At 38.7% G+C, this 26,735-nt stretch overlaps 1 protein-coding gene across 2 annotated transcripts in view; it reads right to left on the bottom strand.

Annotated features, from left to right (window-relative positions):
• Nucleotides 1-26,735, bottom strand: part of LOC125450659 (probable E3 ubiquitin-protein ligase HERC1) — a 235,586-nt gene that overhangs the window by 108,991 nt on the left and 99,860 nt on the right. For both annotated transcript variants that reach the window (XM_059648883.1, XM_059648890.1), the window contains exons 26-30: nucleotides 19,074-19,309; nucleotides 18,026-18,235; nucleotides 17,664-17,784; nucleotides 12,488-12,725; nucleotides 11,786-11,958 (exon numbers count right to left, since the gene is read on the bottom strand). In XM_059648883.1, the coding sequence (XP_059504866.1) occupies nucleotides 11,786-11,958; nucleotides 12,488-12,725; nucleotides 17,664-17,784; nucleotides 18,026-18,235; nucleotides 19,074-19,309 (978 nt within the window). The remainder of the gene's footprint in view (nucleotides 1-11,785; nucleotides 11,959-12,487; nucleotides 12,726-17,663; nucleotides 17,785-18,025; nucleotides 18,236-19,073; nucleotides 19,310-26,735) is intronic.

Raw genomic sequence — 26,735 nt, 5'->3', positions numbered from 1 at the left:
CTTTTGAGTTATTTCACAAATCTTGGGAGCTGACACAGTTTAAGATTTCCCTCATGTAAATTTCTCATGCACAATTTTCTAAAGTTATTTAGCTTGCATTTATGACAGTTGTAAACATTTTCATACAGCATAAAATTTGAATTTATTCAGATAAAATTACACGCACTAGGTGTGGATGTGATTTCTTTTTGCCAGTCACAACATCCCATAGATTCTGCACGTTTGTTAAACTACAAACGAGTATGTATGTCATCATAACCTAGCTCCACGTTATTAGTGCTCAAGGTTTCAGTGTGGACCTTGCACCTAGTTCTTGGATCAAAAATTAGGGGTTTAAACCTCAGTCAACAGCTGGAACACTGAGCATCAGTATTGTTAACAATAAATGAAAAAAAAGCCCACATTTGGAAATAAGCAAAAAAAACAAGAACTGCAGCTCTGAAACAAAAACAAATTGCTGGAGACACTTAGTGGGTCTGGTAGCATTGGAGGAGAGAAAGCAGAGTTAAAATTGAGTCCGATGACCCTTCTTCAAAACCAGGGTCACCAGTCTCAATCTTAACGCTCCTTTCTCTCCACAGATGCTGCCATATCTGCTCAGCTTCTCGCGCAATTCTGCTTTGTTTTAGAAATAAGAAAAACACATTGCTTATTATTGACCATCACACATACACTGAACAGGGAGACGGATCTATAGGCGCCAGCATTGGCCCAACAGTGAATGCCGTCCAATGGCTCTATGGTAGATCACACACCGAAAAATATATTTAACTGGTAGAGGTCCTTTTCCAGATAAAAGCCACTCTGCTTTTACCTTGATCTGTTTGCCACTGCACTGAAGAGAATATCAATTACAATCCATAATTACATAATAAGAACTAGGAGCTGGAGACTTGTTAAATTAGACACAGTCAGAGCCAACTCTACAGCCTAAAGAGTTCAATAGTAATACAAATCCAGAAATGGTTTCTTCATCCTTCTACCTTTGTGCAAGACAAGGTGGTTTATTTTAACTAGTCCCAGATACATAGGGTACATTAGTTCTTGTCCATGTCCCAACAGCTCAGCAGCGTTTCTTGCTGGGTTGGGGCAAAAGTCCGAACTACATTCTGAAAATTTAGGAACATGAAGTTCTCCATGTTTCTGGCAGTACTACACGAAGGCTGAACAGTCATCTCACCATGCATCTCCGCTTCCCAATTCATCAATTTTTACCCCAGGAAGTAAGACGAGTGCATGTCCAATAACACAGCACTCAATTAACACTTAGCTGAAATGTCAGTCTCTAACATGTCCCAGAGTCCAAGATTGAAGCTTGAATCCACAAAATTCTGAATTTAACGACAAGGAACGTCAAAAGAATTGAGATAAAACTACTCATTCCCACACTGATATTAGATCAGCCTCGTAATGTAATCCGTCATTCCCAAATTTTAATGCTAGCCCTCTTTTCAGGCAGAGGACATTGTTTTGAGCTGCTTCTTCTACAAAACAGGTTAGTAACTCGAGCCTGGAACTTATTCAGTAAGATATAGAATAACTGGAATCTAACTTTTATTGGAACATGGATTCCTTTGCACTCAAAAAGGGATGAGAATTTTCCCCTCACATTGGTGCAGTTCAGCAAGGACTCGTAGTGGCAAGGATATCAGTGGAGGTGAGATGACGCCAAACAGCGGCAACCTTGTTCTAGCGGCAGCAGGGCAGTGAAAGGGACTCGTGCCTGGCCTCTGGGCTCATAATGGAGTACTTAACAAGGTTAGGTAAAGTTGGGCATTTTCTTTATTTCTTCATTTTTCTGTCTTTACTTTCTGTGTTTTGGCTTATTGTTCTGTGTTTTTAAGACGGCATCAGAGTGGCAATACTAATACAACACTTTTCACTGTACTTTGTAAGAAGATACATGGGACAATAAATAAATGGAGTCAAATTACTCAAATCAAAATCAACATGACAGCTAATAATCCAGAATGATACTCCAGGTCACAACAATGAAAGCACCAAAGTCCTGGTTTGGTTTAGATATTGTGGGTTTTGTATTGAAAGAAGGATGTGCTGGCCCTGGGAAGGTCCAGAGGAGGATTACAAGAATGATCTTGGAGATGAAAATCTTGTCACATGAAAAGCAGTTCGGATCTCTAGGTCTGTCTTCAATGGACTTGGAAGGATGAGGGGAAAAGTAACTTAAACTTCCAGAATATTGACGGGCTTGGATAGAGTGGACATGGAAAATATTTTCACATGTAGGAGAGACTAGGAGCCAAGGGCACAGAGCAAAGGGACAACCCTCTGGCTGAAAAAAATACCTCATCTCAGTTCAAGAGGGTGATGAATCTGTGTAATTCATTGCTGCAGTAGGCTATGGCGGCCAAATCATTGAGTGTATTTAAGAGAGACAGATACATTCTGATTAGTAAGGGAGTCAAGGATATGGGAGAAGGCAGGAAGATTGGGGTCAAGAAACATATCAGCCATGACTGAATGGTGGAGCAGGCTTAATGGGTTGAATGGCCTAATTCTGCTCCTATACTTTACGGTCTTGTAACATAAGCTAGCATCAGGCAATGACTGGTATTTAAATACAAGGTAGTCAGACAATGCCAGATCCAGATTGTGAACGCAGAGAGAAAGAGCAGCTCTTTGAGATGAACTGCAGATGCTTCACACTAACAATTCCGTTCCAAATCCAGGAATAATGCACAATCTCTGAGCTGAAAACAGAAATTAATAGAAAATCTCAGCAGGTCTGGTAGCATCTGTGGAGAGAAATCAGTTCACATTTCGCATCCAGTGACCCTTCTTCAGATTGGTTCAGAGTTAGTGCAGGCAAGAGATGATGTGGTGTGTAGATGATTGGCACATTGTGCCACCCACTCTGGTAAGTACTGCAGGGCCCCTCCAGAGCTTTACAGACAGCTTGAAGTGCTCTTTAAACTTTCCAGTGGTCTGCTTAATGATATTCCATGTGACAGTACGGCTCTTGTCATATACATACTGCGTACATATGCACTGCAGTGGTGCTGGTTTAGAATAAAAAGTGTGAGTGCTGCCATTCTGCGGGGAGGGGGTCCCCACTGGACCTGACATGTTAACTCTGATATCTGTCCACAGAGGCAGTCACACCTGCTGATATTATCCAACAATTTGTTTTTGTTTGTTTTATTTCCAGCATCCATAGCTGCTTTTCTTTATTTTTATAGATCTCTTATCTCATTGAAGACACTTAAGTACTTTCAAAAGCTGAAGATATATCCTTTCATTTAGTTACTGAATTGCGTTAAGGTTTGTTTTCCATAATTGGGACCAAGGTTTCACTGTAGAGATATAGCGCAATTAGAAACAGCATAAAGATCCAATGCAAATAAGACACTGGAACTGATTTACAACATTCAACGCATGGCCTGAAGCCAGGAATAAGCAGTTGCTGACATTGAGTTAATCAAGATCAATCTGTTTCAGGTAAGATTTGACGGCTGCAGGAATATCAGTAGAAACAAAATAAAATGAAAACTCTCAGTGACACCATCAGTATATGAAAAGACAAAAATGATATCGATGCACAGCAGTCATATAAAGAAACTTTTCTGTTCACAATGGGAAGTAAACCTTGCTGAGGCACAATCCATAAAACATTCAGAGTATTAGGGGAGTGAACAAGATTGCTTGACTGTAAGTGTTCAGATTTCTTTTAAAGGGAAATGTTCTTAGATTTATCCCTATGTGGGATACGTAGCATGCATCATTAATTAAATTTTAACCAGTAAGTCAAAGACATACAGAATAAAACATTACCTTATAACAGAATTTCATTAAAGTGGTGCTTTATTTCACTTTAAAATTCAAATAAGGAAATTATAAACAGCTTGAACATTTCTTTAATGGTAATATGCCAATGAAAGCAACTGAGAAATAAACATTTCACAAAGCTCCACCAGATGTGGCACTGTGCTGGTCTGCCACCGACACTCCAAATAGACTAATATCTTTAAATCAGTGTGCATTACTCATTGTTAAAAGAACAGAACCAATTTGCTCAAAATGTCTGAAAACAGATCATTTTCAAAAACTAGACGCATTGCACTGAAAATAAAAGTAAAAGTTGACACACCTGCAAGGCAGATACATTGTCCTTTTAAAGTATACGGACAATGTAAAACCAGGAACAGGTACATCGTAGAAAAGAATCTATTGAGGCCAATGACAGTTCTACGGAAGAGCAATACATTTTCCTGTCCTTTCTCCAAAGCCCTGCATATTTTTCTTTCTTTCTTTCCAGTGCTTACCAAATATAGATCAAAAATCACTTCATACACTCTTAAACATTTAAAATCATCAGACGGAACCTCCAGATCCAGGTGGTTGGGCAAATTCTAATCAAATTACCTTTTCCAACACTATTTCCTTATGGCTAATTTAATTAACTTCCTCATTTTCACTGAACCCTTGCCTCCCCACCATATCTACATATATTTTTGACACTTCTATTGACAAGTAGGTAACATAGCACAGGCAGTCCCCTGGTTCTGAATGGATTCAGTAAAGTAATCATTCTTAATTCCCATATAGGAAATGTTTGTATGATGGGCCTTTAAAATTTCATCCTTACATGGAATCAGTTTTGTAAATCAGAGACCCCTACATGCAAAGAAAGTTTGTGTACAGCAGCATATTGACTGAGGCTTTGAGTGGACCATTTGATTTTGTGTAAGGTTTTCTTGTAGAATTGGAAAGTTGAATTATAGTTTGCAAACCTTAGCTGAAATATATCAAACCTTAATATAGATTCTCCCAAAATGTTTAGGAAAATTTGAAGGCTTTTCAAATTAGGACACCTCATTGGTTTTTGTGGGCTTCTCCCATTTAGAAAATTTTATGTGACTAATTGCATTTACTTTTATACTACAGTTAGGTTCTTCAAGCTAATTAATACTCCACCAATGGGGTCAGTTAGCTAATTTTGTTAATTTGTGTGCTAAAATGCTTTTACAATTTGTTTGCAAGCCTCTTGCTAGCTCACTTTCATTATTTTGAAAAACCATATTCAAAACAAGTTTTCGGTCATGCTTTGTGGAATTCTGAAATTCTCCCCAACCCTGGGTTTACTATGCATTTTGGAAACATAAGCCTTTCCTCTTAAGCCAATACTGTTTGTCTCATGGAGTTAGATCTGATGTAGGTTATGAAATGGTATTTAATTTTGCCATTACTATCTTCCATCATATCTTTTACTGTGATTTCCCAATCAGCTTCAGCTAACTGACCCCATTGCAGGAGTGTTAATTAGCTTGAAGAACCTAACTGTAGTATAAAATCAAATGCAATTAGTCACATAAAATTTTCTATATGGGAGAAGCCCACAAAAGCCAATGAGGTGTCCTAATTTGAAAAGCCTTCAAATTTTCCTAAACATTTTGGGAGAATCTATATTAAGGTTTGATATATTTCAGCTAAGGTTTGTAAACTATAATTCAACCTTTCCAATTCTACAAGAAAACCTTACACAAAATCAAATGGTCCACTCAAAGCCTCAGTCAATATGCTGCTGTACACAAGCTTGTAATAAGCTCAAGCTGGAGAAATGCAAACTTGTTGGATGGATGGAGGCATAACACATTGAGGGTGGAAAGTAAAGAGGGTAAAGAAAAAAAAGAACGTTAGCTGTGGCTCAGTCTTGCCTCCAAGTCACAAGCTTTCAGGTTCTTGCTCCACTCCTAGGTTTGGAGTTCAAGGCTGATATTCCAGAGTAGTACAGAGGAAGTGCAGTAGTTTTTGAACTGAAATGGTAAGCTGGGCCTCATGTTTGGGTGGATGTAAAAGATGCCATTATATTATTTCAAAGACCGTAAGAAATAGGAACAAGAGTAGGTTATTTGGCCCCTCAAGCTTGCTCAGACATTCAACAGGACCATGGCTGAGCAAGGGAGTTATATCCAGTCTGCTAGTCAATTCTCATCCCCGAGTCAACATTCCAGGAAAAAATTAACTGATGCTTATCACATCTGTTTGAGAGATTTTATTCCTACATTACAATAGTAACTGCGATAATAAATTCTTCATTAGCCACAAAACACAAGATCTATTCGTAGTGAAATGCAGTGTCTGCTGACACTCAACTGCTGGTGACACCAAGTTGGGATGTCTAGCAGCCATGCAACAAACATTCCAATGACATCAATTAAGAGGGGAATAAAAAGGAGCAATTCAGTGAGTATACATTTGAATCTGTTCTGCAAATACAAAGCTCAGGAAAATGCCAGTAGTTCCACTTGCACAGTAACGAAAGAAAACATAGACAAAATCGGACATTACACACTAGAAAGTCTGATAATAATACGTGCTCTGATATACATAAACAAGGAAAACAAATGGTCAGTATTTATTCTCTTCATTAAGCTGTGAATATATTTGTATAATTTTCTTTATTCTCTCATGGGATGTGGGACTCTCTAGCTAGGCCAGCATTCATTGTCCTTCGCTAGCTGCTCTAGAATGGAGTAGCTTGCTAGGCCATTTCAGAGGGCAGTTTAAAAAAAAATCAACCACATTGGCATGGATGTGAAGGCACATGTAAACCATGCCACGTAGGGAAAACAGACTTCCTTCCCTAAAGTACATTACAGAATCAGATGGGTTTTTATGACAATCGATAGCGATTACAGGTTTTATTTAATTCAAAGGAAAGGCATTCCCACTAACTAACATAACAAGAATTAGGGGACACAAATCTAAGATTTGGACCAAGAAATGGGGTCATGTGACTGGTCTTAACTTCGAACTGTTATCTTTTGAGGGCAGCGGAAGCAGAGACGATCAATGATTTCAAAAGACAACTGGAAGAGAATTTAGGTAAATAAGCTTACAGGAGACAACGTGTAGGAACGGGGCTCTATAGAAGGCCAGCGAATACGCAAGTCAAATGACCTCCTTCTGTCCCGTAATGCTTTTATGACAAGTTGTTTAGGGCATTATTTGACACTTAATGGTTGTAATTGCCTGTTGAAGGTATAAACACAAACTAAAAATATAAATCGTTAACATTGTAAAACCTGGATTGTAACTTAAATCCTTAATACAAAATTGAAGAATTCAACCTTAGTTGTTTTAGAACAGAATATAGAACAATACAGCGCAGAACAGGCCCTTCAGGCCTCGATGTTGCGCTGACCTGTGAACTAATCTAAGCCCCTCCCCCTACACTATCCCATCATTATCCATATGCTTATCTGAGGACTGTTTAAATGCCCCTAAATGTGGCTGAGTTAACTACATTGGCAGGCAGGGCGTTCCACGCCCTTACCACTCTGAATAAAGAACCTGCGCCTGACATCTGTCTTAAATCTATCACCCCTCAATTTGTAGCTATGCCCCCTTGTACAAGCTGAAGTCATCATCCTTGGAAAAAGACTCTCACTGTCCACCCTATCTAATCCTCTGATCATCTTGTATGTCTCCATTAAATCCCCTACTAGCCTCCTTCTCTCCAATGAGAACAGACCAAAGTCCCTCAGCCTTTCCAGTTTTTTCTGAAGTGGAAATGGACAATATCTTAGCAGGGAGATGAGCTCATTCTATTAAGGGAGACTTTAAGCTGATACAGAAGGTGAGTGGAGGAATTCTAAGTAGCAATATAAATAGAAGGATTGATGGGGTAGGTTCTGACAGGTACAGAGAGTCAGAGTATGTTGTAACTCTGAAGAACTAAACCGTATTTATTTCAACGCAAGGGGTCTTGCAGGTAAGGCTGATGAACTCAGAGTATGTTTAAGAACATGGGATTAGGACATCACAGCTATTAAGGAATATGTTAATGCTGTAACTAGGGGAGATATTTCTAAAAAATTCTCCATCAAAAACACATGGGCAGAAACTACAAATAAGAAAGATCATTTTGATGGGAATGTACTCTCTGATCCCAAAAACAGGAATTGAGAAACAAATATGTAGGGAGATCTCAGATACATGCAGGCATAATAAGCTTGTAATAATGGGGGATCTTAATTTTCTAGACATTGGCTGGGTGTACAGTAGGGTTAAAGTTTTGGATGGTGATGAATTTGTCAAATGTGCTCAAGAAAATTTTCTTTATCAATATGTGGGTGCTCCTACTAGAGAAGGAGCAAAACTAGACCTTCTTTTGGGCAGTAATGCAGGGCAGGTAATGTATGTAAAGGTGGGGGAACACTTTGGGTCTAGTGATCATGATTCTATTAGTTTCAAAATAGTTATGGAAAAGGATAAGTCTTCCATAAAAGTCAAAGGTTTTAATTGGAGTAAGGCAAATTTTAATGGTTTCAGACAAGAACTTTCAAAAGTTGATTGGATTAGACTGTTAGCAAGTAAAACGACATCTGGCAAGTGGGAGGTGTTCAAGAGTGTGATGAAGAGCATTCGGGCATTCTGTTCCTGCTCAGGTGAACGGTAAGGCTGCTAAAATTACAGAACAATGGATGAATAAAGATAGAGGTTCTAGTCAAGAATAAAAGAGAATTTGTTTTAGATATAGACAACCTGGTCCAACTGAATCTCTTAATCAATATAGTGTGTTGGGACATTCTTGAGAGAAATCAGGAAGGCAAAGTGATATGAGATAGTATTGACAGATAAGGTTAAGGATAATCTAAAGAGATTCTACAAATAAATTAAGAGCGCCAGGGTAACTAGAAACAGGGTAGGTCCTCTTAATGATCAATGGAGGTCATCTCTGTGTTGAACCCCACGAGATGGGAGAGATACTAAACAAATATTTTGCATCAGTTTTTACTGTGGTGAAAGAAATGGAGTCTAGAGAAGGCAGAGAAATAAAATATGATGTTTTAAAAACAGTTCACATTACAGAAGTGGAAGTTCGGGAGGTGTTAAGGGAATACAATGGCAGAGAAATCTCTGGGACCTGATCTAATGAATCCCGGGATGCTGTGGAAAGTAAGGGAGGAAATTACAAGACCTCTTGCAGAAATATGCATCATCTATAACTATGGGTGAGGTGATTGATGGCTGAGGGTGGCTAATGTTGTACCCTTATTTAAGGAAGTTTTTAAGGAGAAACTGGTCAGCTACGTCAGGGACATTCAAGCGACTCTTGGATAGGCATTTGGGTCATAGTAAAATGAAGGGTGTGCAGGGTAGTTTGATCTTAGAGTATGATAATTGGTCAGCACAACATAGTGGGCTGAAGGGCCTGGACTGTGTTCTACAGACCTGCGAGTCTGGCTTCGGTTATGAGTAAATTGTTGGAGGTGATGATCAAAGATAGGATTTATGGACATTTAGAGAAGCAAAAGTTGATTAGGGATAGCCAGCAAGGTTTTGAGAGGAAAATCATGATTAACAAACTCAATTGAGGTTTTTTGAGCAGCTTCTCAAAAAAGGTTGATTTGGATATTAGTAAAACCATTGATAAGGTTCCACATGGTAGACTAATTAGTAAAGTTAGGTCACATGGGATTCAGGGTGAGCTTACCAATTGCATACATAATTGGCTTAACAGCAGGGGGCAGAGAATAATGGTGGAGTGTTGCTTTTCAGACAGGAGACCTGTAACCAGCAGTGTTTCACAGGCATCAGTTATGGGACCACATTTGTCTGTCATTTACACAAATGATTTGGACGAGAATATAGAAGACATGGTTAGTAAGTTTGTGGATATCCAAAAATTGGTAGGTCTGTAGACAGTGAAGAAGGTTTTCCAAGATTACAGAGGGATCTTGATCAAAGGGCTGAAAATGGCAGACGGAATTCAATCTGGGTAAATGCAAAGTATTGCATTTTGGTACAACAAACAAGCGTAAAGCTTATACAGTTAATGGTAGGGTCTTGGGTAGCGTTGTAGAACAGAATTATGTATCTGTGTATAATACTTTGAAAAATAATTCTTTGAAATTTGCATCACAAGTAGACAGGGTGGTTAAGAAGGCATTTAGCGCTCTTGCCTTCATTGCTTAGACCTTAGGAGTCGGGACGTCATGTTGAGGATGTTGGTAAGGCCTCTTTGGAATACTGTCCCCCGTTCTGGTCACCCAGTTATGGGAAAGATATCATCAAGCTGGAGGGGGTTGGGAAGAGATTTATCAGGATGATGCCAGGTGTGGAAGGTTTGAGTTATAAGGAAAGGCTGGATAGGCGAGGACTTCTCTCACTGGAGTGTAGGAGGTTGAGAGGTGACCTGATAATAGATAGAGTTGATGATAACAGTGTTTTCCCTGAGATGGGGAATTTCAAGACAAGGGAGCACTTTATTAAGGTGAGAGGAGAGAGAGATTTAAAAAAGACAGAGGCAAATTTTTCTTTACATGGGTGGTTTGCATGGGGAATGAACTACTTGATGAAGTGATGGACGTGGGTACAATTACAACATTTAAGACATTTGGATGCATATGATTAGGAATGGTTTGGACGGATCTGGGCCTGGAGTAGGCAGGAGGGACCAGCTTGATTTGAGATTATGTTTGGCATGGACTGGTTGAGCGGACAGGGTCTGTTTCTGTGCTGTATAATCCAGTGACTATGACTCATAGATCCGCATAAATCTTCTGAAAGCATTGCTTTTTTAATAATATTCTTTAATATTAAGGATTAAAAATTGTTTCTCAGTGGTAGCTTCTATAAAAATCAATCTTACTCAGGTATTTCCAAAAAGAGATGAGGAGCAGAAGAATGCATTCCCATTTCAAACTCCCATTCCTGACCAATTTTAATCATCCAACTATTTATATTCAAAGAATTTAAAAGAAGTCACTAAAGCTTTATTACAAATTTAGCTTTATTTAAAAAAATTAACAGAATCTCTCAGCTATTGCAGAATAGACAATAACAATCCACCTCTTGTTTCTTGGGGCTCCTTGCTTTATTATACACCAGTAATTTGCTTTCTTCCATCCAATGATCAGCAGCATTAGTCTTGCAGAGTTTCATCACAGAGTTCAATTTTATGTTTTCAATCCGGCTTCCTCCTGCTGGGAGTCTGGAATGAATTGTCCTCTTCAATTGATCTCTCAAATAAGCAAAACCCTAGTTTTTTTTATAATTTAAAATCCTATTTTACCACCCAACTAAGTTCCGCTTTTCAGTCAGGTATTACACACTAGAAAGATTAATGACAGGGATGGAACTGGAGTTCTGAAATGTGTACGTGTAAAACAAAATGTTCCTGACTGAAAAGTGATATATTTTATCTATCATTACATCAACATGCTTGTTATCAAAACTAGTGGAACACCTTCATAACAGAAGCACAATCTTACTTTTCTTTAGAATAAATTATCCTTGTTTAGTCTACTGTTTCTAAGGCAGAGATAAACTCTCTCACCAATACTGAAGGCATAGCAGTGCAAAAATTTAAGCCACAACTCACGAAATCATGGCATATAACTTTTATTTCTTGCTAATAATTGTTAGTGGCTGGTAGACACTGAAAAAAAGTGAAACCTTCACAACCTCACCAACAGTTTACAAGGAGATCCAACACAATGCTGCCAGTTGTATCAGGCAGACATTTTGTGAAGGGATTCCTCACCTAGCACTAGTCGAGCATGTTTGTTCCACTTGGTTGTGTCTGCAACGCATCAAGAGGGTTCTATTTTCAATGGCCTTTCAAGGCATTTTTAAAATATATGTTAGACAATCACTTGAAAAGCATTACCAATTAATTATCATGTAATACGCTTTGCCTGGCAGCAAAATCAAATGACCCGAGAGGCCTGCACTCTTAAAAATAGTGAGATCTAAATACTTTGATAACAAAATTCTATAAGTAAACTTATTTTATACATTAACTTTCTATTCCCACCTTTACTTCTGGATCTGATGCTGGATCCACTACTACGTTGGTCTGGACATTCCTCTTCAGCTGATTCACATTCTGAATTTCCACACATCGCATGCAAAAAACCTTGCAACTGGCAACACAGTACATCCATTGGGGCTTGAACAACTTCAGGGCACAAGGTTTCTGCATAGGAACTACAAAGAAAACCAAACAGCAATAGGAGGAAATCAAAGTATGAAAGATATCAAGTTCAAAACAATGCATTAAAGCTTATCATTTAATATTTTAAAGTTTATGGACAAGATAAAATAAGGAAACTGGTCAGTTATACCATTGGTTTCAAATAGGCAAGCTACAAGATTGAAGATCTGTGACCAATTCCAAGGAGAAATTAAGAGCTATATTATATTGACCAATACAAGCAAGATAATTCCTTTCCTTTGTGAGGATGACAAAACCCATAAACTAGGGTTTAACATGCTCCAGTACACCAGTGTAACTAAACCACCGCACAGGTCTGGAAAAAATTTAAGTAACATTAAAACGGATGATCATTTATTGGAATGCTGTCTAATTTACCAGAAAAAACAAAAATCCAGTTAACAGAAATCACTACAATCTAATTGCACATTAATTTTGATGTTGGTGTACTTATCAACCAGACTGACATATTATTTAATTACATTTCAGTCTAGGTTATAGTTGCCTGTACGGATTGCTTACCTAGCAGTGATAGCTAAAATCTGTAGAAGTCGAGCACCAGCCAGTTTTAGTGCAACATTTAAATGAGGATGGCCGGACACTGGAGCCATCAGCCAACGCTGGTTTACCAGGAGGCAGGAATTTGTCAACTTTGAAAGAGCTTCTAGAAGACCACTGTTAATAACCACAGATAAGTCTGCAGGCTGGTACCGGACATTTAGAGCAAATATAGTAGCCAACAGAAGGTGCTGCTGTGCTCCTGCAAGAACAACCAACATTTTATAGAATTCAAAGAACTACTGTAAAACCACTTGATAGTCTTAGAAGAGAATTAGGTAACATTATTGCCAGTTCAAATGAACGTACAACACTTTTGGTAAACATTTAAATTTTAGAACATATACAGAAACTACATGGATTGCAAAATGCCATAAAACTACATTTTATTAGGATAATTTTTAAAATAATAATCAGTTTCTTAAACAAATGCAAACCATCATAACCAGGAATAGTGCAGTATTAAGTCTGAAGTTGTAAGAATTTAATACAAAATAAATTTAACGAATTTAGTTTTGCGTGCACACCAGTCTTCTGGGTTTCAATGTTTTACTTACTTCTCATTCCTATCTATGGTTTGGAAGCAAACAATTTAACAAATTTTGGTATTGGTTATTCCTTTCTCCTCATGGTCAGCTGCAGTTATGCTGAAACATAGTTCCATCGATAACTAACATTCTCCTCACATCTTAGCCCTTTGTCTGGTTTGCCCTTCAACTTGATAGTGGGAAAGGCACACATGAAGACTGGAGATAGAACAGGGAGACTTACTTATGAGTTGGAAATTAGAAGATCACTATGGACTGAAAAAGAAGAAAAAAAGACTGAAAAAGGTCAGCCTTCTGTTGGATATTTACACCTTGTTTGGCATGTGCATGGGCTTACTGTATGTATGAGGTGTTGAATTATTGCATTTAACACCCACAAAAGTGACTAATTGCTTCGTTAGATATTACAACATATAAAATATGGACTGCATCAATTATAAATGAGTTGAGCCCAGCAATCCTTCGTCATTGTTTTAATGGAGGATTACTGAAATTGAAACACTAGCTCTGTTGCGCTTTTAACAGACCTGCTGAGTTTCTCCGGCACTGTTTTTGTTGCAGCATCTAGGGCAAAATGTAGATTCTAAAAAAATGTATTGAAAATCTTATAACATGCTACTTCCACTGTTTAGCAGGCAAGTTTATTCTGAGTTGTAGCTTCAACACGTTAACACCTTATTTTTGAGGAATATCTGGTGCTACTCCTGGCATACTGACTTGCACACTTCATATCCTTTCGTTTAGTGGTAACAGTAGAGTGAGGTATGTACCTGGCTATGAGATTACAGGCTGTGACCGTATTAAATTCTTCTGCTGATTGCCCAGTTAAGAACTGTTGGTTTTGTTACGACTTTATCGCATTTAGCATGCTAGTAATGCCAAACAACGCATTGGAAACTCATGTGCAGCTAAGACTTTGTCATGCAGTCATTGTGGCGACAATCATTTCTATAAGTGTTGCCGTCAACAGATGCATTTAAGACAGGTAGTTTGGTAAGAACAAGGTGTAAGGAAGTTTTGCCTTCTTGTTGTTTTCCTCACCTTCTGCTGCAGTCCCAGCCTTACCTGGTCTGGCCTACATGTGATTCCACACAAACAGCAGTGTGGTTGATTCTGAACTGCCCTCTGGGCAACTTGGGCGAGGCAATAAATGATAGCTTCGCCCGTGATGCCCTCATGCTGTGAATGAGTGAAAGAAAAACAGAAGTGTACCCGAAAAGGTATGAGAAATAGTTGAATAAACTGATAGTACAATAAAGGCTAAGGAAACAGATCTGAAAATTGCTGTGATGCAAAGTGGCAATGCAATGTGTCCTGTGGATTGAACATCCGATGATGTGGGAAGCCAATGGCAAGTGGCAGAAGCTCTGATCTCATTTTTTCAAACATTCTCAGGGTATGGAAATTGTACCAGAGGGGTGGATTTTTAGTGAAAACCTTTACTTAAGGAGGGCAAAGGGATAAACAGGAAACAGCAAGGTTAACAAAAGCAAGGTGTGTAAGATAAGCTTCATAGTTTCATGAAGTCGACCCTGGGGTGTCACTGTGAAGGGGGAAATAGAATCCCCGCCCTGTCTGCTACAACACCAGGTAAGGCTAGTTATCAGGCAGAATGCTTAATATGGGCCTCTCACAAAGGTGCATAAATTCAGCTGTGGTAGACTGAAGCCTTTAAACGGAGGAACTAACTGGTCATTCAAGGACATCAACTGACCCAAGGGTTGAGCAGGCTCTCCAAAACCACCTGTTCTCCACTATAGTAAAATAGTAATGGGGTGGGGGCAAGGGCAAGTAGTAGGTATAGTTCATGGTACCCACTGCGTTTTAAATGCTTTCTTGTCTTTAGAACAGTCAGTGGGAAAGTTTAAAGCTAGCTGAAGGATTAGTGTTAAAATCACTCCTGCACAGACAGACAGACAGACTGGAGGTACGACCACACACAAGACAAATAAAAAAAACTTAATTCCGAAAAGTGTATAGTGGTACATTTCGTAGGAAATGGGAGGAAAGGCAATATATAATAAAGGATACAATTTTAAAAGGGGTCTGAAGATGGAGGATATTGACTGTATATGTACAAGTCATTGGAAGTGACAGAACAGGCTGAGAAAACTTAAAATGCACAGGGGCTGGACTTTGTAAGTAGAAACAATGCAAATTTAAGTTAGTTATAAAGAATTTTTCTTAAATACTAATTCAGTCTCAACTGAAACGGCGCGTCTGATTCGGGGTCCAACAATTTAGAGAAAATATGGAGTAGTTAGAGGGGTCATTGTCACAGAACGAACCAGTACAGAAGAGGCCCTTCAACACATTGCATCTGCATGACCCACTTACACTAGTCCCACTTTCAGCACTAGGTCCATTGTTTTGAATGTTATGACATTTCAAGTGCTCATCCATCTACTTTTTAAAGGATGTTTGGTTTCCTGCCTCCACTGATCTCCCAGCAGTTCAATCCAGGTTCCCGCCACTATCAGAGTGACAAACAAATTCTTCTTCAAATCCCCTGTAAGCCAACTGTCCTTCACCTTAAAATTATGGCTCTTCATTACTGACACTTCAGCTAAGTATCCATACTATCCCTGCCCCTCAATCTTACACACCTCTATCAGGGTCACTCTCAGCCTACTCTGCTCTATAGAAAATAGTGCAGAAAGTATTTGAGAATGGTTCCGGGTATGTGGAACTTCAGTTATTTGGATAGATTGAGAAGGTAGAGCTGTTCTCTCCACAGGAGGAGCTTGAAAACAAGATTTGTTAAAGATGTCCGAAATCATGTCAGATATGGACAGAGCTGGGAGAGAGAAACTGTTGTCAGAAGGATCAAGAACCAGAGGACACAAATTTAAAGTGAACAGCAAAAACAAAATAAAGCAACATGAGGCAAAGCTTTTTCACGTAGCAAGTAATTACTATCTAGATTTACTGCCTCAGTGTGGTCAGACAGATTCAAATCATGCCTTTTCGAGAGGGGAATTTGATAATAATCTGAAGTTTTATAAAGTGCAGGGCAATGGAGAAAATGCTGAGTTGTTCTTGCAGGGAACTGGCAAGAGCATAAAGAGCCAAATGGCCATCTTCTCTGCTGTAACCTTATTATGATCTCAAATTACTGTTGTGTCTGGTCAGACAGTTTTTACAGGAAATAAGGTGATGTCACCTACCACCAAAAACACTCATTTACCAGCATTGTGGGCAGTTATGGGATCATGGGATGCACTAGGAATGGAAGCTGAGAAGTGGAATGTAGTGATTATAGGGAAGGGCTTCAGCACCTCAAATGGGGATCCAGAACTGGAGTGCTCTGGCTGAAGGATCCGGTTCCCATTCAGCCTCGCCACATCCCAGTTCTGCTCCAAGTTGAGAGCACTGGAATAACTTTGAAAGGATGGCAAATTGCAGACATGGGATTGCAGTTGAGGAGAAACACGGGAAAATAAGAGTTCTGTGGAAAGGGAATCTGTATTCCAAAAGGACTTGCAGGGAAAGGGCAAGCTTAAGATAAGTTACCATAGTCCCAGAGAACAATAAATGTTGCTCCCTCATTAGAGAGATGACTGGTGGTGGGTTTAACCTGAGGGCCACCACTCTTCAAGGTTGTGGGACAAGGTTGAGAAAGTGGGACTTTCATAGTGACCTCAATTGGCACAGAAATTGAACTCGTGCTGTTGGTGTCTCTCTGCATTGTTAGCAAGCTGTTCAGTCACTGAGCTGACCCCTGAAGCAAACAGGTAGAATGTGAAATGCATGATATGTCAATATTGTACAATGACGACAACATGTCTTTTGGAGGGATGGTAGACGAATTCCACTTCTGAGCCATCAGATACTATCCCATGCCAATCACACCCTCCATTCAATGCTATTGAAAGTCTCCGGTTAAACCATATAGAGCAACATGATATGCTGTCACCTACTACACAAACCTCTCATGTCTTGCATAAAAGCTATTTAGGATACCATTCATGATTTCACAATCTTTAATAACAGAATATGCTCAAACAATTAACCATTTTTCAGGTTTTCATTTTTAAAATATAAACAACACCCTCAATCACAAACACTTTTTAGCAGATAGAAAATTAAATTCTTAATTATTCAACTGAAAATTGGATCTATAGGCATCTTTTCTAAATTTTATAATTTCTTAAACTTGTAGCAGTGAACATTAACTAGTTTTCCCATGATCATTCTTTGAATTAGCTTTCTCATTTAAAAACTGCACACAATCGTAAGCTGCAATTTTCTGTTGTTACTAACTAGAAACATATGACCAATATTTACATTCTTAAAGTCAAGAAATCAGACTTGTGTTCTTAAATATTTGGTTTAACCAGAATGTTTAGGTTTTTTATAGCGGTCCTGTAGCAATTGGTTTTAGACTATCCAAACTATTTACTTTCCTGGTATATTGGATGCAGATTTTATAATAATCTGGTTTTTTTTTGTGGGGATTGGAATGGAGACAGAGGTGCTGAAAAGAAACTGGTCAAAAAGCAGTTCGCTACTATTAATAATAACACTAGTGAATAAAATAATTCTAATTTATTAAACCATCAATATCTTTAAATAAGTAATTATTTTTAAACCTGAGAATTCCCTTCCAGTTGCAAGTCCTCGTTTCAGAGAAGAAACCAAATGTTGATAAAGTTTGTGCGCTGAAGCCTGGAGCTTAATCTGTGTATTTCCATGGGCAGCCCGTGTTATATCCTGAGATGGGAATAAAAGAATACATCCACTGAATACAACCTGTATTTTCAATAATATTCCTGAAGACTGAATGATATTTAGTTTCTGCTACAGAACTAGCAATCAATCATTTAATAGAGGTGAATAAACATTAAGGAAGTGTCATTCAACACACATTTTGCAAAATATTTACATTTAAGCACTCTCGTACATTGTAGTTCAGCACAAATTTGCAAGAAAAGCAAAGGCAATGTTCCGTTACCGTATAATGCTGGAGTTTTCCACAATTCTGTTTAGTGTTTTTTGTGTTTGTTGTGCCCAGATCAAAGCAGCCAGTTAAAAATTGCAACTGTACTGTCAGTAGAAGACCAGTTGACTTTACTGACAGTCCTGAACTATCCAATGAGGAGCCAACTTTACCCTCCATTTCAGAGAGAAAAGTTGAAATCTGGCAAAGGGCTTCAAGACGGAGCTGTCAAAAACACAAAGAAATGAGATTTTAATTTGCAATTCAAATTGGGATTAAAAACTCCTGGCAATAGGATGCTATAATTTCAAATACATTATCTATGACTAAAAGAAATAATGTTATTGTTGAAAATAGACAGATAGAGAATTTAATACTCAATTATTCAACTGAAAACTGGATCCATTGGCATCTTTTCTAAATTTTATAATTTCTTAAACTTGTAGCAGTGAACATTAACTAGTTTTCCCATGATCATTCTTTGAATTAGCTTTCTCATTTAAAAATTGCACACAATCGTAAGCTGCAATTTTCTGTTGTTACTAACTAGAAACATGTGAACAATATTTACATTTTTAAAGTCAAGAAATCAGACTTGTGTTTTAAGTTATGATGACCATTAATAAAAATTGAGATAGTTTTATGCCAGTTATAAATGTAAGATCATGAAAGAAAAAAAAGTTTTTTTTTAAAAACACAGATAATTGAACTACAAGCAGTTATCAGAAGTGATAGCAATTTTTAAACCAGGAGGCAGACAATTGTTTGAAAAAGTACGATATTGAAGGGCAGGGGAAAGGCCTGCCTTCTAAATGTTTAACTTTCACAGCACTGGCAAAGGTTCAATAGATCAAATAGTTTTTTTTCTGTGCTACGAAATTACATTGAAATGAGGGTAGGTTAATATACTGGAATATTTTAATTGTCACAGAATGAATCTACACGTTTCTGAAAAATCCCAACCACTGTAGTTGTAGATTTGTATTGTGCAAACAAACAGGAATCCTTCACTTACTTGCATTATCATATGCACTGATTTTACCAAATACATTAATCTTTTTACCTCTGCCCTTTGCTGCTGGTGACCCATCGCTGTAATAATTGCCTTAGGGTCAGAATGTTTGCCCACTTCTTGTTCTACCAGGTTTGAAGTCCGAGTAAGGTGTCCACAGAGGAACTGAAAGATGTCATTCAACAAAGGTGCAAACGTAGTAGCCTTGGAATTCTCTGGTGGGCTGATACATTGCCGTAGCAGTTGCCATGCATCTTTCATAATGCCCAATGAACACAATGGCACTCCTAGGTAAAAATGTAAATGACTCAACAAAATATCAAAAACCAAAGGCTAGAAAACTCTAATATAAACAACAAAAAGATTTAACCCCTTACTGAGTAATATCCTTTCACCCCAGCAAAATTTCTATGTTAATACTTCAATTTCTTACTCAAGTGGCTATATCCAGCCACGCTTCTTGGAACGAAACAGTCAGCCAGCCACTTCTTTCCAGCCTGCTGGCCTGGACGTCTTTCAAATTTGATGAAGTCAATACAAGAGAGTGAAGTAAATTAAAAGGCAGAAATAAAAGGCTGGGATCCCTTACATTTTCACTCAATATTTAGAATTAAAAAGCAGGGAACCCTGAAAATGATGCACCATTGTTAGAAGTTGCTACCATAAGCTACAAATGGAAAAAAAAGGAATTAGCAAATGAGAAGAAAACAAAATAAGAAAGGTTGAATTGGAAAGGGAAGAGTAACAAAAACAAGCATGTAAAGAAAGGAAAAAGAAAAATAAGGGGCTAAGAAAAGGGGAGTGGAATTTAAAATCTTGATCTTCAAAGACAGAACGGGCTCAGATGATAAGAATTGGAAACAGAAAATCTTAAAAGGAAAGACAAAGTGGAGCGAATTCAAATTATTCAGAGTCCTGTGAAGATTTGATTTGATTAGAAATCTGTGCCTAAATTTATGAGAATAGAATTGAAAGATATTTCACTCCATGCAAAAATTGAAACATATAAAATAATCAGAGGGTTAGATAGGGGGGATAGGGAGAGCCTTTTTTCTGGGATGGTGACGGCAAGCACGAGGGGGCATAGCTTTAAATTGAGGGGTGAAAGATATAGGACAGACATCAGAGGTAGTTTCTTTACTCAGAGAGTAGTAAGGGAATGGAACACTTTGCCTGCAACAGTAGTAGATTCGCCAACTTTAGGTACATTTAAGTCGTCGTTGGACAAGCATATGGACAAGCATATGGACAAGCATATGGACAAGCATATGGACAAGCATATGGACAAGCATATGGACAAGCATATGGACAAGCATATGGACAAGCATATGGACAAGCATATGGACAAGCATATGGACAAGCATATGGACAAGCATATGGACAAGCATATGGACGTACATGGAATAGTGAGGTTAGATGGGCTTGAGATCGGTATGACAGGTCGGCACAACCGAGGGCCGAAGGGCCTGTACTGTGCTGTAACGTTCTATAAGGTAGTGGAGAAGATGAAATAGTCAACAGATGTTTGGACCTTTATGTTACAGTGTGTCTTGACAGCTATGAAGTAATGCACTGGCCGATAAGAACAATCGACAGACTGAGACTTGTTAAAAGAACAATATCCAATTCGTTTGAGTTTGCCCCTGGAGCTTATTAATTAAAATTTAGGTTAAGAAAGAAACCTTTTTAAACATTTGGAGAAAAGAAAAATAAATGTTATGAAAACTTTTTAAAAAAAAATCAAAGTTAAGAGGATAATTTTGACAACAAGGTAAGTCAGAATTATGGAAAAAATCCAAAACATCTTTCTGATAATCCCTGAAGGTTATTCAGGTAAGGTCAAGTAATAAAATTGGTCAAGATAGATAGATCAGGGAAGCAGCAGTTCTGGCAAATAGCTATGATAGTTCACTCAGACAGCGACGTGTAGATTGGTCAGACTGGAATCTACAAGAAAACTGGGAGGAACAGAATACGTGGGGATGGAAACAATGGCAAGGGTATTAATTTTAGGGACCCCAACAGAAGGATTCCAGAATAATAAAGCAGAACGGTTAGAACTTAGATGTAACATAAAAGAAAACATTGTAATGAGAATGAACATAGTAAAATCAATTTCTGCAAGTGAAATGAGAGAAGGATTTCAGTAGTAAAAAAGTGGATAAGGAAATCAGAAAAAGAAAGACTTCATCAGGATAGTGAACCAATATTAAAACTGCTGTAGCCATGCAGATGAATTGTGTTCTCTCAGAACATATTACTGACAGATGATTCAAGACAGTCAACAGAATTCTTCGTCAATTACTGGTAAAGATAATCAGTGCACAAGGTAGTAAACTGAGACAATGCCTCCGGGGACAATTACAGCAAAAATGAAAGTGAATAATTAGATTATTTTAAAATCAAGACATAATTCCTCAATGAATGTTTCTCCTCGGTGTTTACTGCAGAGAAAGACGACTTGGGAACTTGGGGATGTCAGTGGCAATATCTTGGGGACAGTCAAGATCACAGTGGAGGTGGAGTTGGAAGTATTAGATTGTATGCAAGTGAATAAATATCCTGGTCCTGACCAGATATATCCAAGAACCCCGCATCAGGCTAGAGAAGAAATTGCAGGAGCACTGTAAATGTATTTGCATGATTAGCCATTGGTGAGTTCCCAGAAGATTGGAGGGTAGTGAATGGTGTGCCCTTATTTCAGGAAGGGCCACAAAGAAAATCGTGGGAACTACAGACCAGTAAGCTTAACATCTGTGGTAGGTAAGTTACTTGATTAGAGTCTGATATACATGCATTTGGAAAGACAGGGTTTGATCAGGAGTAGTCAGTATGACTTTGTGCATGGGAGATCATGCCTCAACTCTGTTAGAGTTCTTCGATGAAGTGACCACAAAGGTTGATGAGGCAGGACAACAGACATAGTCTGTGTGAATTTCAGTAAGGCGTTTGATAAAGTTCCACATAATAGGCTGCTCTGGAAGGTTAGATCACATGGAATCCAGGGACAACTGGCAAATTGGATACGCAGTTGACTTGACTGCAGAAAGCAGAGAGTAACAGCAGAAGGATGAGAGACAAAAAAAACTGCAGAAGCTGGAATCCAAGGTAGACAAACAGAAAGCTGGAAGAACACAGCAAGCCAGGCAGCATGTGGAGAAAAGGAGCTGTCAACATCTTGGGTATTACTCTTCTTCAGGACTCAAGGAGGACCCTCCTGAAGAAGGGTAATACGCAAAACATTGACAGCTCCTTTCCTCCACATGTTGCCTGGCTCGCTGTGTTCTTCCAGCCTCCTGTTTGTCAACAGTGGAAAGATGCTTGTCAGACTAGAGGCCTGTGACTAGTGGTGAGCCTCACGGGTCAGCGCTAGGCCAAATTGCTGTTTGTTATCTATATCAATAATCTGGGTAAGAATGTACAAGGCATGATTAGTACGTTTGCGGATGATACAAAAATAGGCAGCTTTGTGGACATTGAGGAAGGTTACCAGAAACTGCAGCAGGGCCATGATCAGCTGGGGAAGTGGGCCGAGAAATGGGGGCTTAATGGAGATAAGTGTGAGGGGTTACATTTTGGAAAGTCACATCAATGTAGGAGATTCATGGTGAATGGTGGGGCCTTGAGGAGTGTGGTGGAACAGAGGGACCTTGGAGTTTAGGTGCATGGTTCTCTGAAAGTGGAATCACAGGTAGACAGGGCAGTGAAGAAAGCTTTTGACACACTGGCCTTCATCAATCATGGCACTGAGAGTAGAAGTTGGCAAGTTATGTTGTAGTTGTACAAGATGCTGGTGAAGCCGCACTTAGAGTATTGTGTTCAGTTTTGGTCACCTTACTATAGGAAGGAAGGATGTTCATAAATTGGAAACAGTACAGAACAAATTTACAAGAATGTGGCCAGGACTCCCAGGTCTGAGTTAAAGGGAGAGGTTGGGCAAACTAGGACCTTTTTTCTTTACAGCACAGGAGACTGAGGAGAGATCTTACAGAAGTGTATAAGATCCTGAGAGGCATGGATAGGGTGAATGCACTCAATCTTTTTCAGAGGGTTGGGGAACTAGAGATGAGAGGGCATCAGTTCAAGGTAAGAAAGAATGAATACATGGGAACCTGACAGGCAACTTTTTTTTAAAAAAACATAAAAGGTGGTATGCGTATGGAATGAGCTGCCAGTGGAAGTGGTTGAGGTGGGTACATTAACTACATTAAAAAGGCATTTTCACAAATGCATGGATAGAAAAGGCTTAGAATGATACGGGCCAAGTGCAAGGAAATGGGGTTAGCATGGATGGACATTTTGGTGAACATGAACAAGTCTGGTCAAAGGGATGTCTCTGTAAGACATGACTTCCCCAACAAAATATAAATCAGATCAAGGTTAAAATTGTGGTAAGTAATCAAAGAAATAATGAATGTTTTGGGAATAAAACAAATTACACATTGACTTCATCCATAGAGTGTGGAGCTGTAGAAACAGAGCAGGTCAGGCAGCAAAGGAGCAGGAAAGTTGATGTTTCAGGTCATGGCCCTTCTACAGTGTGGAGCTGGAGGAACATAGATCAGGCAGCATCAGAGGAGTAGGAAAATCAACCTTTCAGGTTGAGGCTCTTCATCAGTCCTGATGAAGGGTCACGACCTGAAATGTCAACTTTGCTGCTCCTTTGACGGTGCCTGACCTGCTCTGTTCCTACAGCTCCACACTGTATTGACACAGACTCCAGTGTCTGCAATTCTTGCTATGTCCAAGTAACTACATCTTCGACTCATCAACTACATCTTTGACTCATCAACCACAATCTCAGAAAGCATTAGAAAAATGACGAACATTGAACACCTTGCGATTACAGCTTCCTGTCGGGTATGCCTTAAAGACATTTCCTTGTTCCTGTTTGCAATTAGGAACATCCTTAATGAGTCCAGAGAATTTAGTCCTTTGAATTAATATTTGCCTATATAGACAGGAAGCAAGAGGATCACTTAAATTGATCAAATGGTTTTTTTTAAAAAAAAAACCAAAGCTCAGAGATGTTAGATTTTCTTTGAAACATAACAAAAGTATCCGAGCTGATTAGTCAAAAAGCTTTTGAAAAGTACTCAACCAATAGTGAAAGCTAGGGCAGATAAGGCCAAAACTTGGAATTCTGTTGCTGGGGACAAAAGTGCTGGTATTATAGCCCATCTCTGGTAAACGATTAAAAAGGGTCACTGGAACTTATCAAATCAAAATAAGTTCAAGCATGTAAATACTCCACAGTGGAGGAAAAATCAGCGAGTTCAGAGACATTATTTTCCAGTAAGAGTAAAAGCCAAGGCTGATGAGATTATAGAACAACAGATGAACAAACATAGATGTTCTAGTGAATAAAGGTGGTGATTCTGGAAGACAGGATTTACAGGCATTTGGAGAGGCGAGGAATGATTATGGATCATCAACATAGTTACCCTCACACAAAACTGTGTCTCACAAACTTGAGTTTTTGAGGAAGTAAACAAAGGGTTGATGAGGGCAGAGCAGCAGATGCTGTTTACTTGGACTTTAGCAAAACCTTTGATAAGGTTCCGCATGGTAGACTAATTAGTAAAGGCAGATCACAAGGGATTCTGGGTGAGCTTGCCAATTGGATGCAAATTGGTTTTACAGTAGGACAGAGGGTGGTGGTGAAAGATTATTTTTGGACTGGAGGCCTGTGACCAGTGGTGTTCCATAGGGATCAGGACAGTTTGTCTTTTATATAAATAGCTTGGATGAGAATATAAGAGGAGGCATGGTTAGTTAGTTTGTTGATGACACTAACATTGGTGGTTTGGTGGACAATGAAGAACATTACCAAAGATTACAAGGAGATCTTGATTGATTGGATCAATATGCTGAGGGGTGGCAGATAAGAGTTTAATCTGGGTAAACACGAGGAATTGCAATCTGGCAAAACAAACAAGGGCTGGACTTAAACCATTAATGGTATAGCCCCAAGTAGTGTTGTAGAACAAAGAGACCTAGGGGTTCAGGCATGTAATTCTTGGAAATAAGCATCAGGTAGACAGGGTGGTTGAGAAGGCATTTAGCATGCTTGCTTTTATTGCTTAGACCTTTGAGCATAGGAGTCGGGACATAATGTTGAAGTTGTACAGGATGTTGGTAAATCCTCTTTGGACTGTTTTCCAGTCATCGTGTTATCGGAGGGATATTATTGAAATGGAGAAAGTTCAAAAATGTTTTACCAGGATGTTACAGAGAATGGAGGGTTTGAGTTTAAAAGCATGCTGGGATTTTTTTCCCAGGAGTGCAGGGAGATGACTTTATTGAGGCTTATAAAATCATGAGGGACACAGATAAGGTGAATAGCAGAAATCCTTTCCCTAAGGTAGGAGATTTCAAATAAAAACAAGAGGAACTGCAGATGCTGTAGATCAGGAACAAAAACAGAAGTTGCTGGAAAAGCTCAGGTCTAGCAACATCTGTGAAGGCTCTGAGGAAGGGTCACTGCACCCAAAATGTTAACTGATTTTTTTTTTTTTACAGAACACAAATATTGCCAGACCTGAGATTTTTCAGCATCTTTTGTATTTGTTGCAGGGGAGTTCAAACCTAGGGAGCAGATTTTTTAAAGTGAGAGGAGAAAGATTTAAAGAAGAGGGCATGGGGCACAACCCCTTTCTTTCAAAAAAAAAAGCAGAGCAGTTAGAACGTGGAATACACTGCCAGAGGAAGTGGTGAATGCAGGTACAATTACAATGTTTAGAAGGCATTTGGATCAGTACCAGAATAGGAAAGGTTCGGAGAGATATGGGCCAGGAGCGGGCGGGTGGGACTAATTTAGTTTGGGAACGTGGTTTGCATGGACTTCTTTGACCAAATGTTGAAATGATACTAAGCCATGGAGGATTGTCAGAACAAAAGTCTATTTACAGTAGTGAAAAGAAGGGAAGAAGTGAAATAAAAACACCAGAATGAGTTAAAAATGAATCAGAAATTGAACATTCACAAGTTGATTCTCTATTAATCATAATGGATATTACAATAGTATTGGAAAGTGAGATAAAATGTTGTGCTGTTTCCCAGAAAAACACTGAAGTGACTTATAGTAGCCATAATTGACACTTCAGTTTCGAATGAAGAGGCTGGGGAAAAATGCCTTTGCTGTTATGTTTTATTAATCTTAGGGAATATAGTGCCCATAAAGCAACATCCTTCTATACTCCAGAAAGGTTAACTAAATTGAGGGAAGAAAATAAGTTCATGGGCAATAATATTATTGAACCAAGTCAAAGTAGCCGCAGCTCATCTATTTGATGAGTGACATAAAACTATGTTTTGATTGCTGTAAAGTCAACGAAGTAACAAAGGCCGATTCATATCAGGTTCCAGGTTTGGAGAATTATGTTAAGAGGATTGGACATGTATGATTTGTTACACAAATTGATACTGGCAAATTCCATTAACTGGAAGAGTTAAATAAATGTCATCCTTTATTATACTGGCTGGACTTTATCAACATAAATCCCAGAATGAAAAATGCACCAGCACACTATCAACAATTAACCATGATCATCATGGAATATGCAACTATGTTGGCTATATTGATAGTTTGGTGTATTCTGTCAATTCTGGGAAGAACATTTACATCACTTGAACAAAATGATCATTTGCAAATATGATCAGTCATAAATATGGTTAAAAGTATATTTGGCAACTTGAAGGTGACACATGTGG

Source organism: Stegostoma tigrinum, chromosome 1, assembly GCF_030684315.1.
Source record: "Stegostoma tigrinum isolate sSteTig4 chromosome 1, sSteTig4.hap1, whole genome shotgun sequence".
NCBI lineage: Eukaryota > Metazoa > Chordata > Chondrichthyes > Orectolobiformes > Stegostomatidae > Stegostoma > Stegostoma tigrinum.
This window is presented reverse-complemented; position numbering and strand designations above follow the sequence as displayed.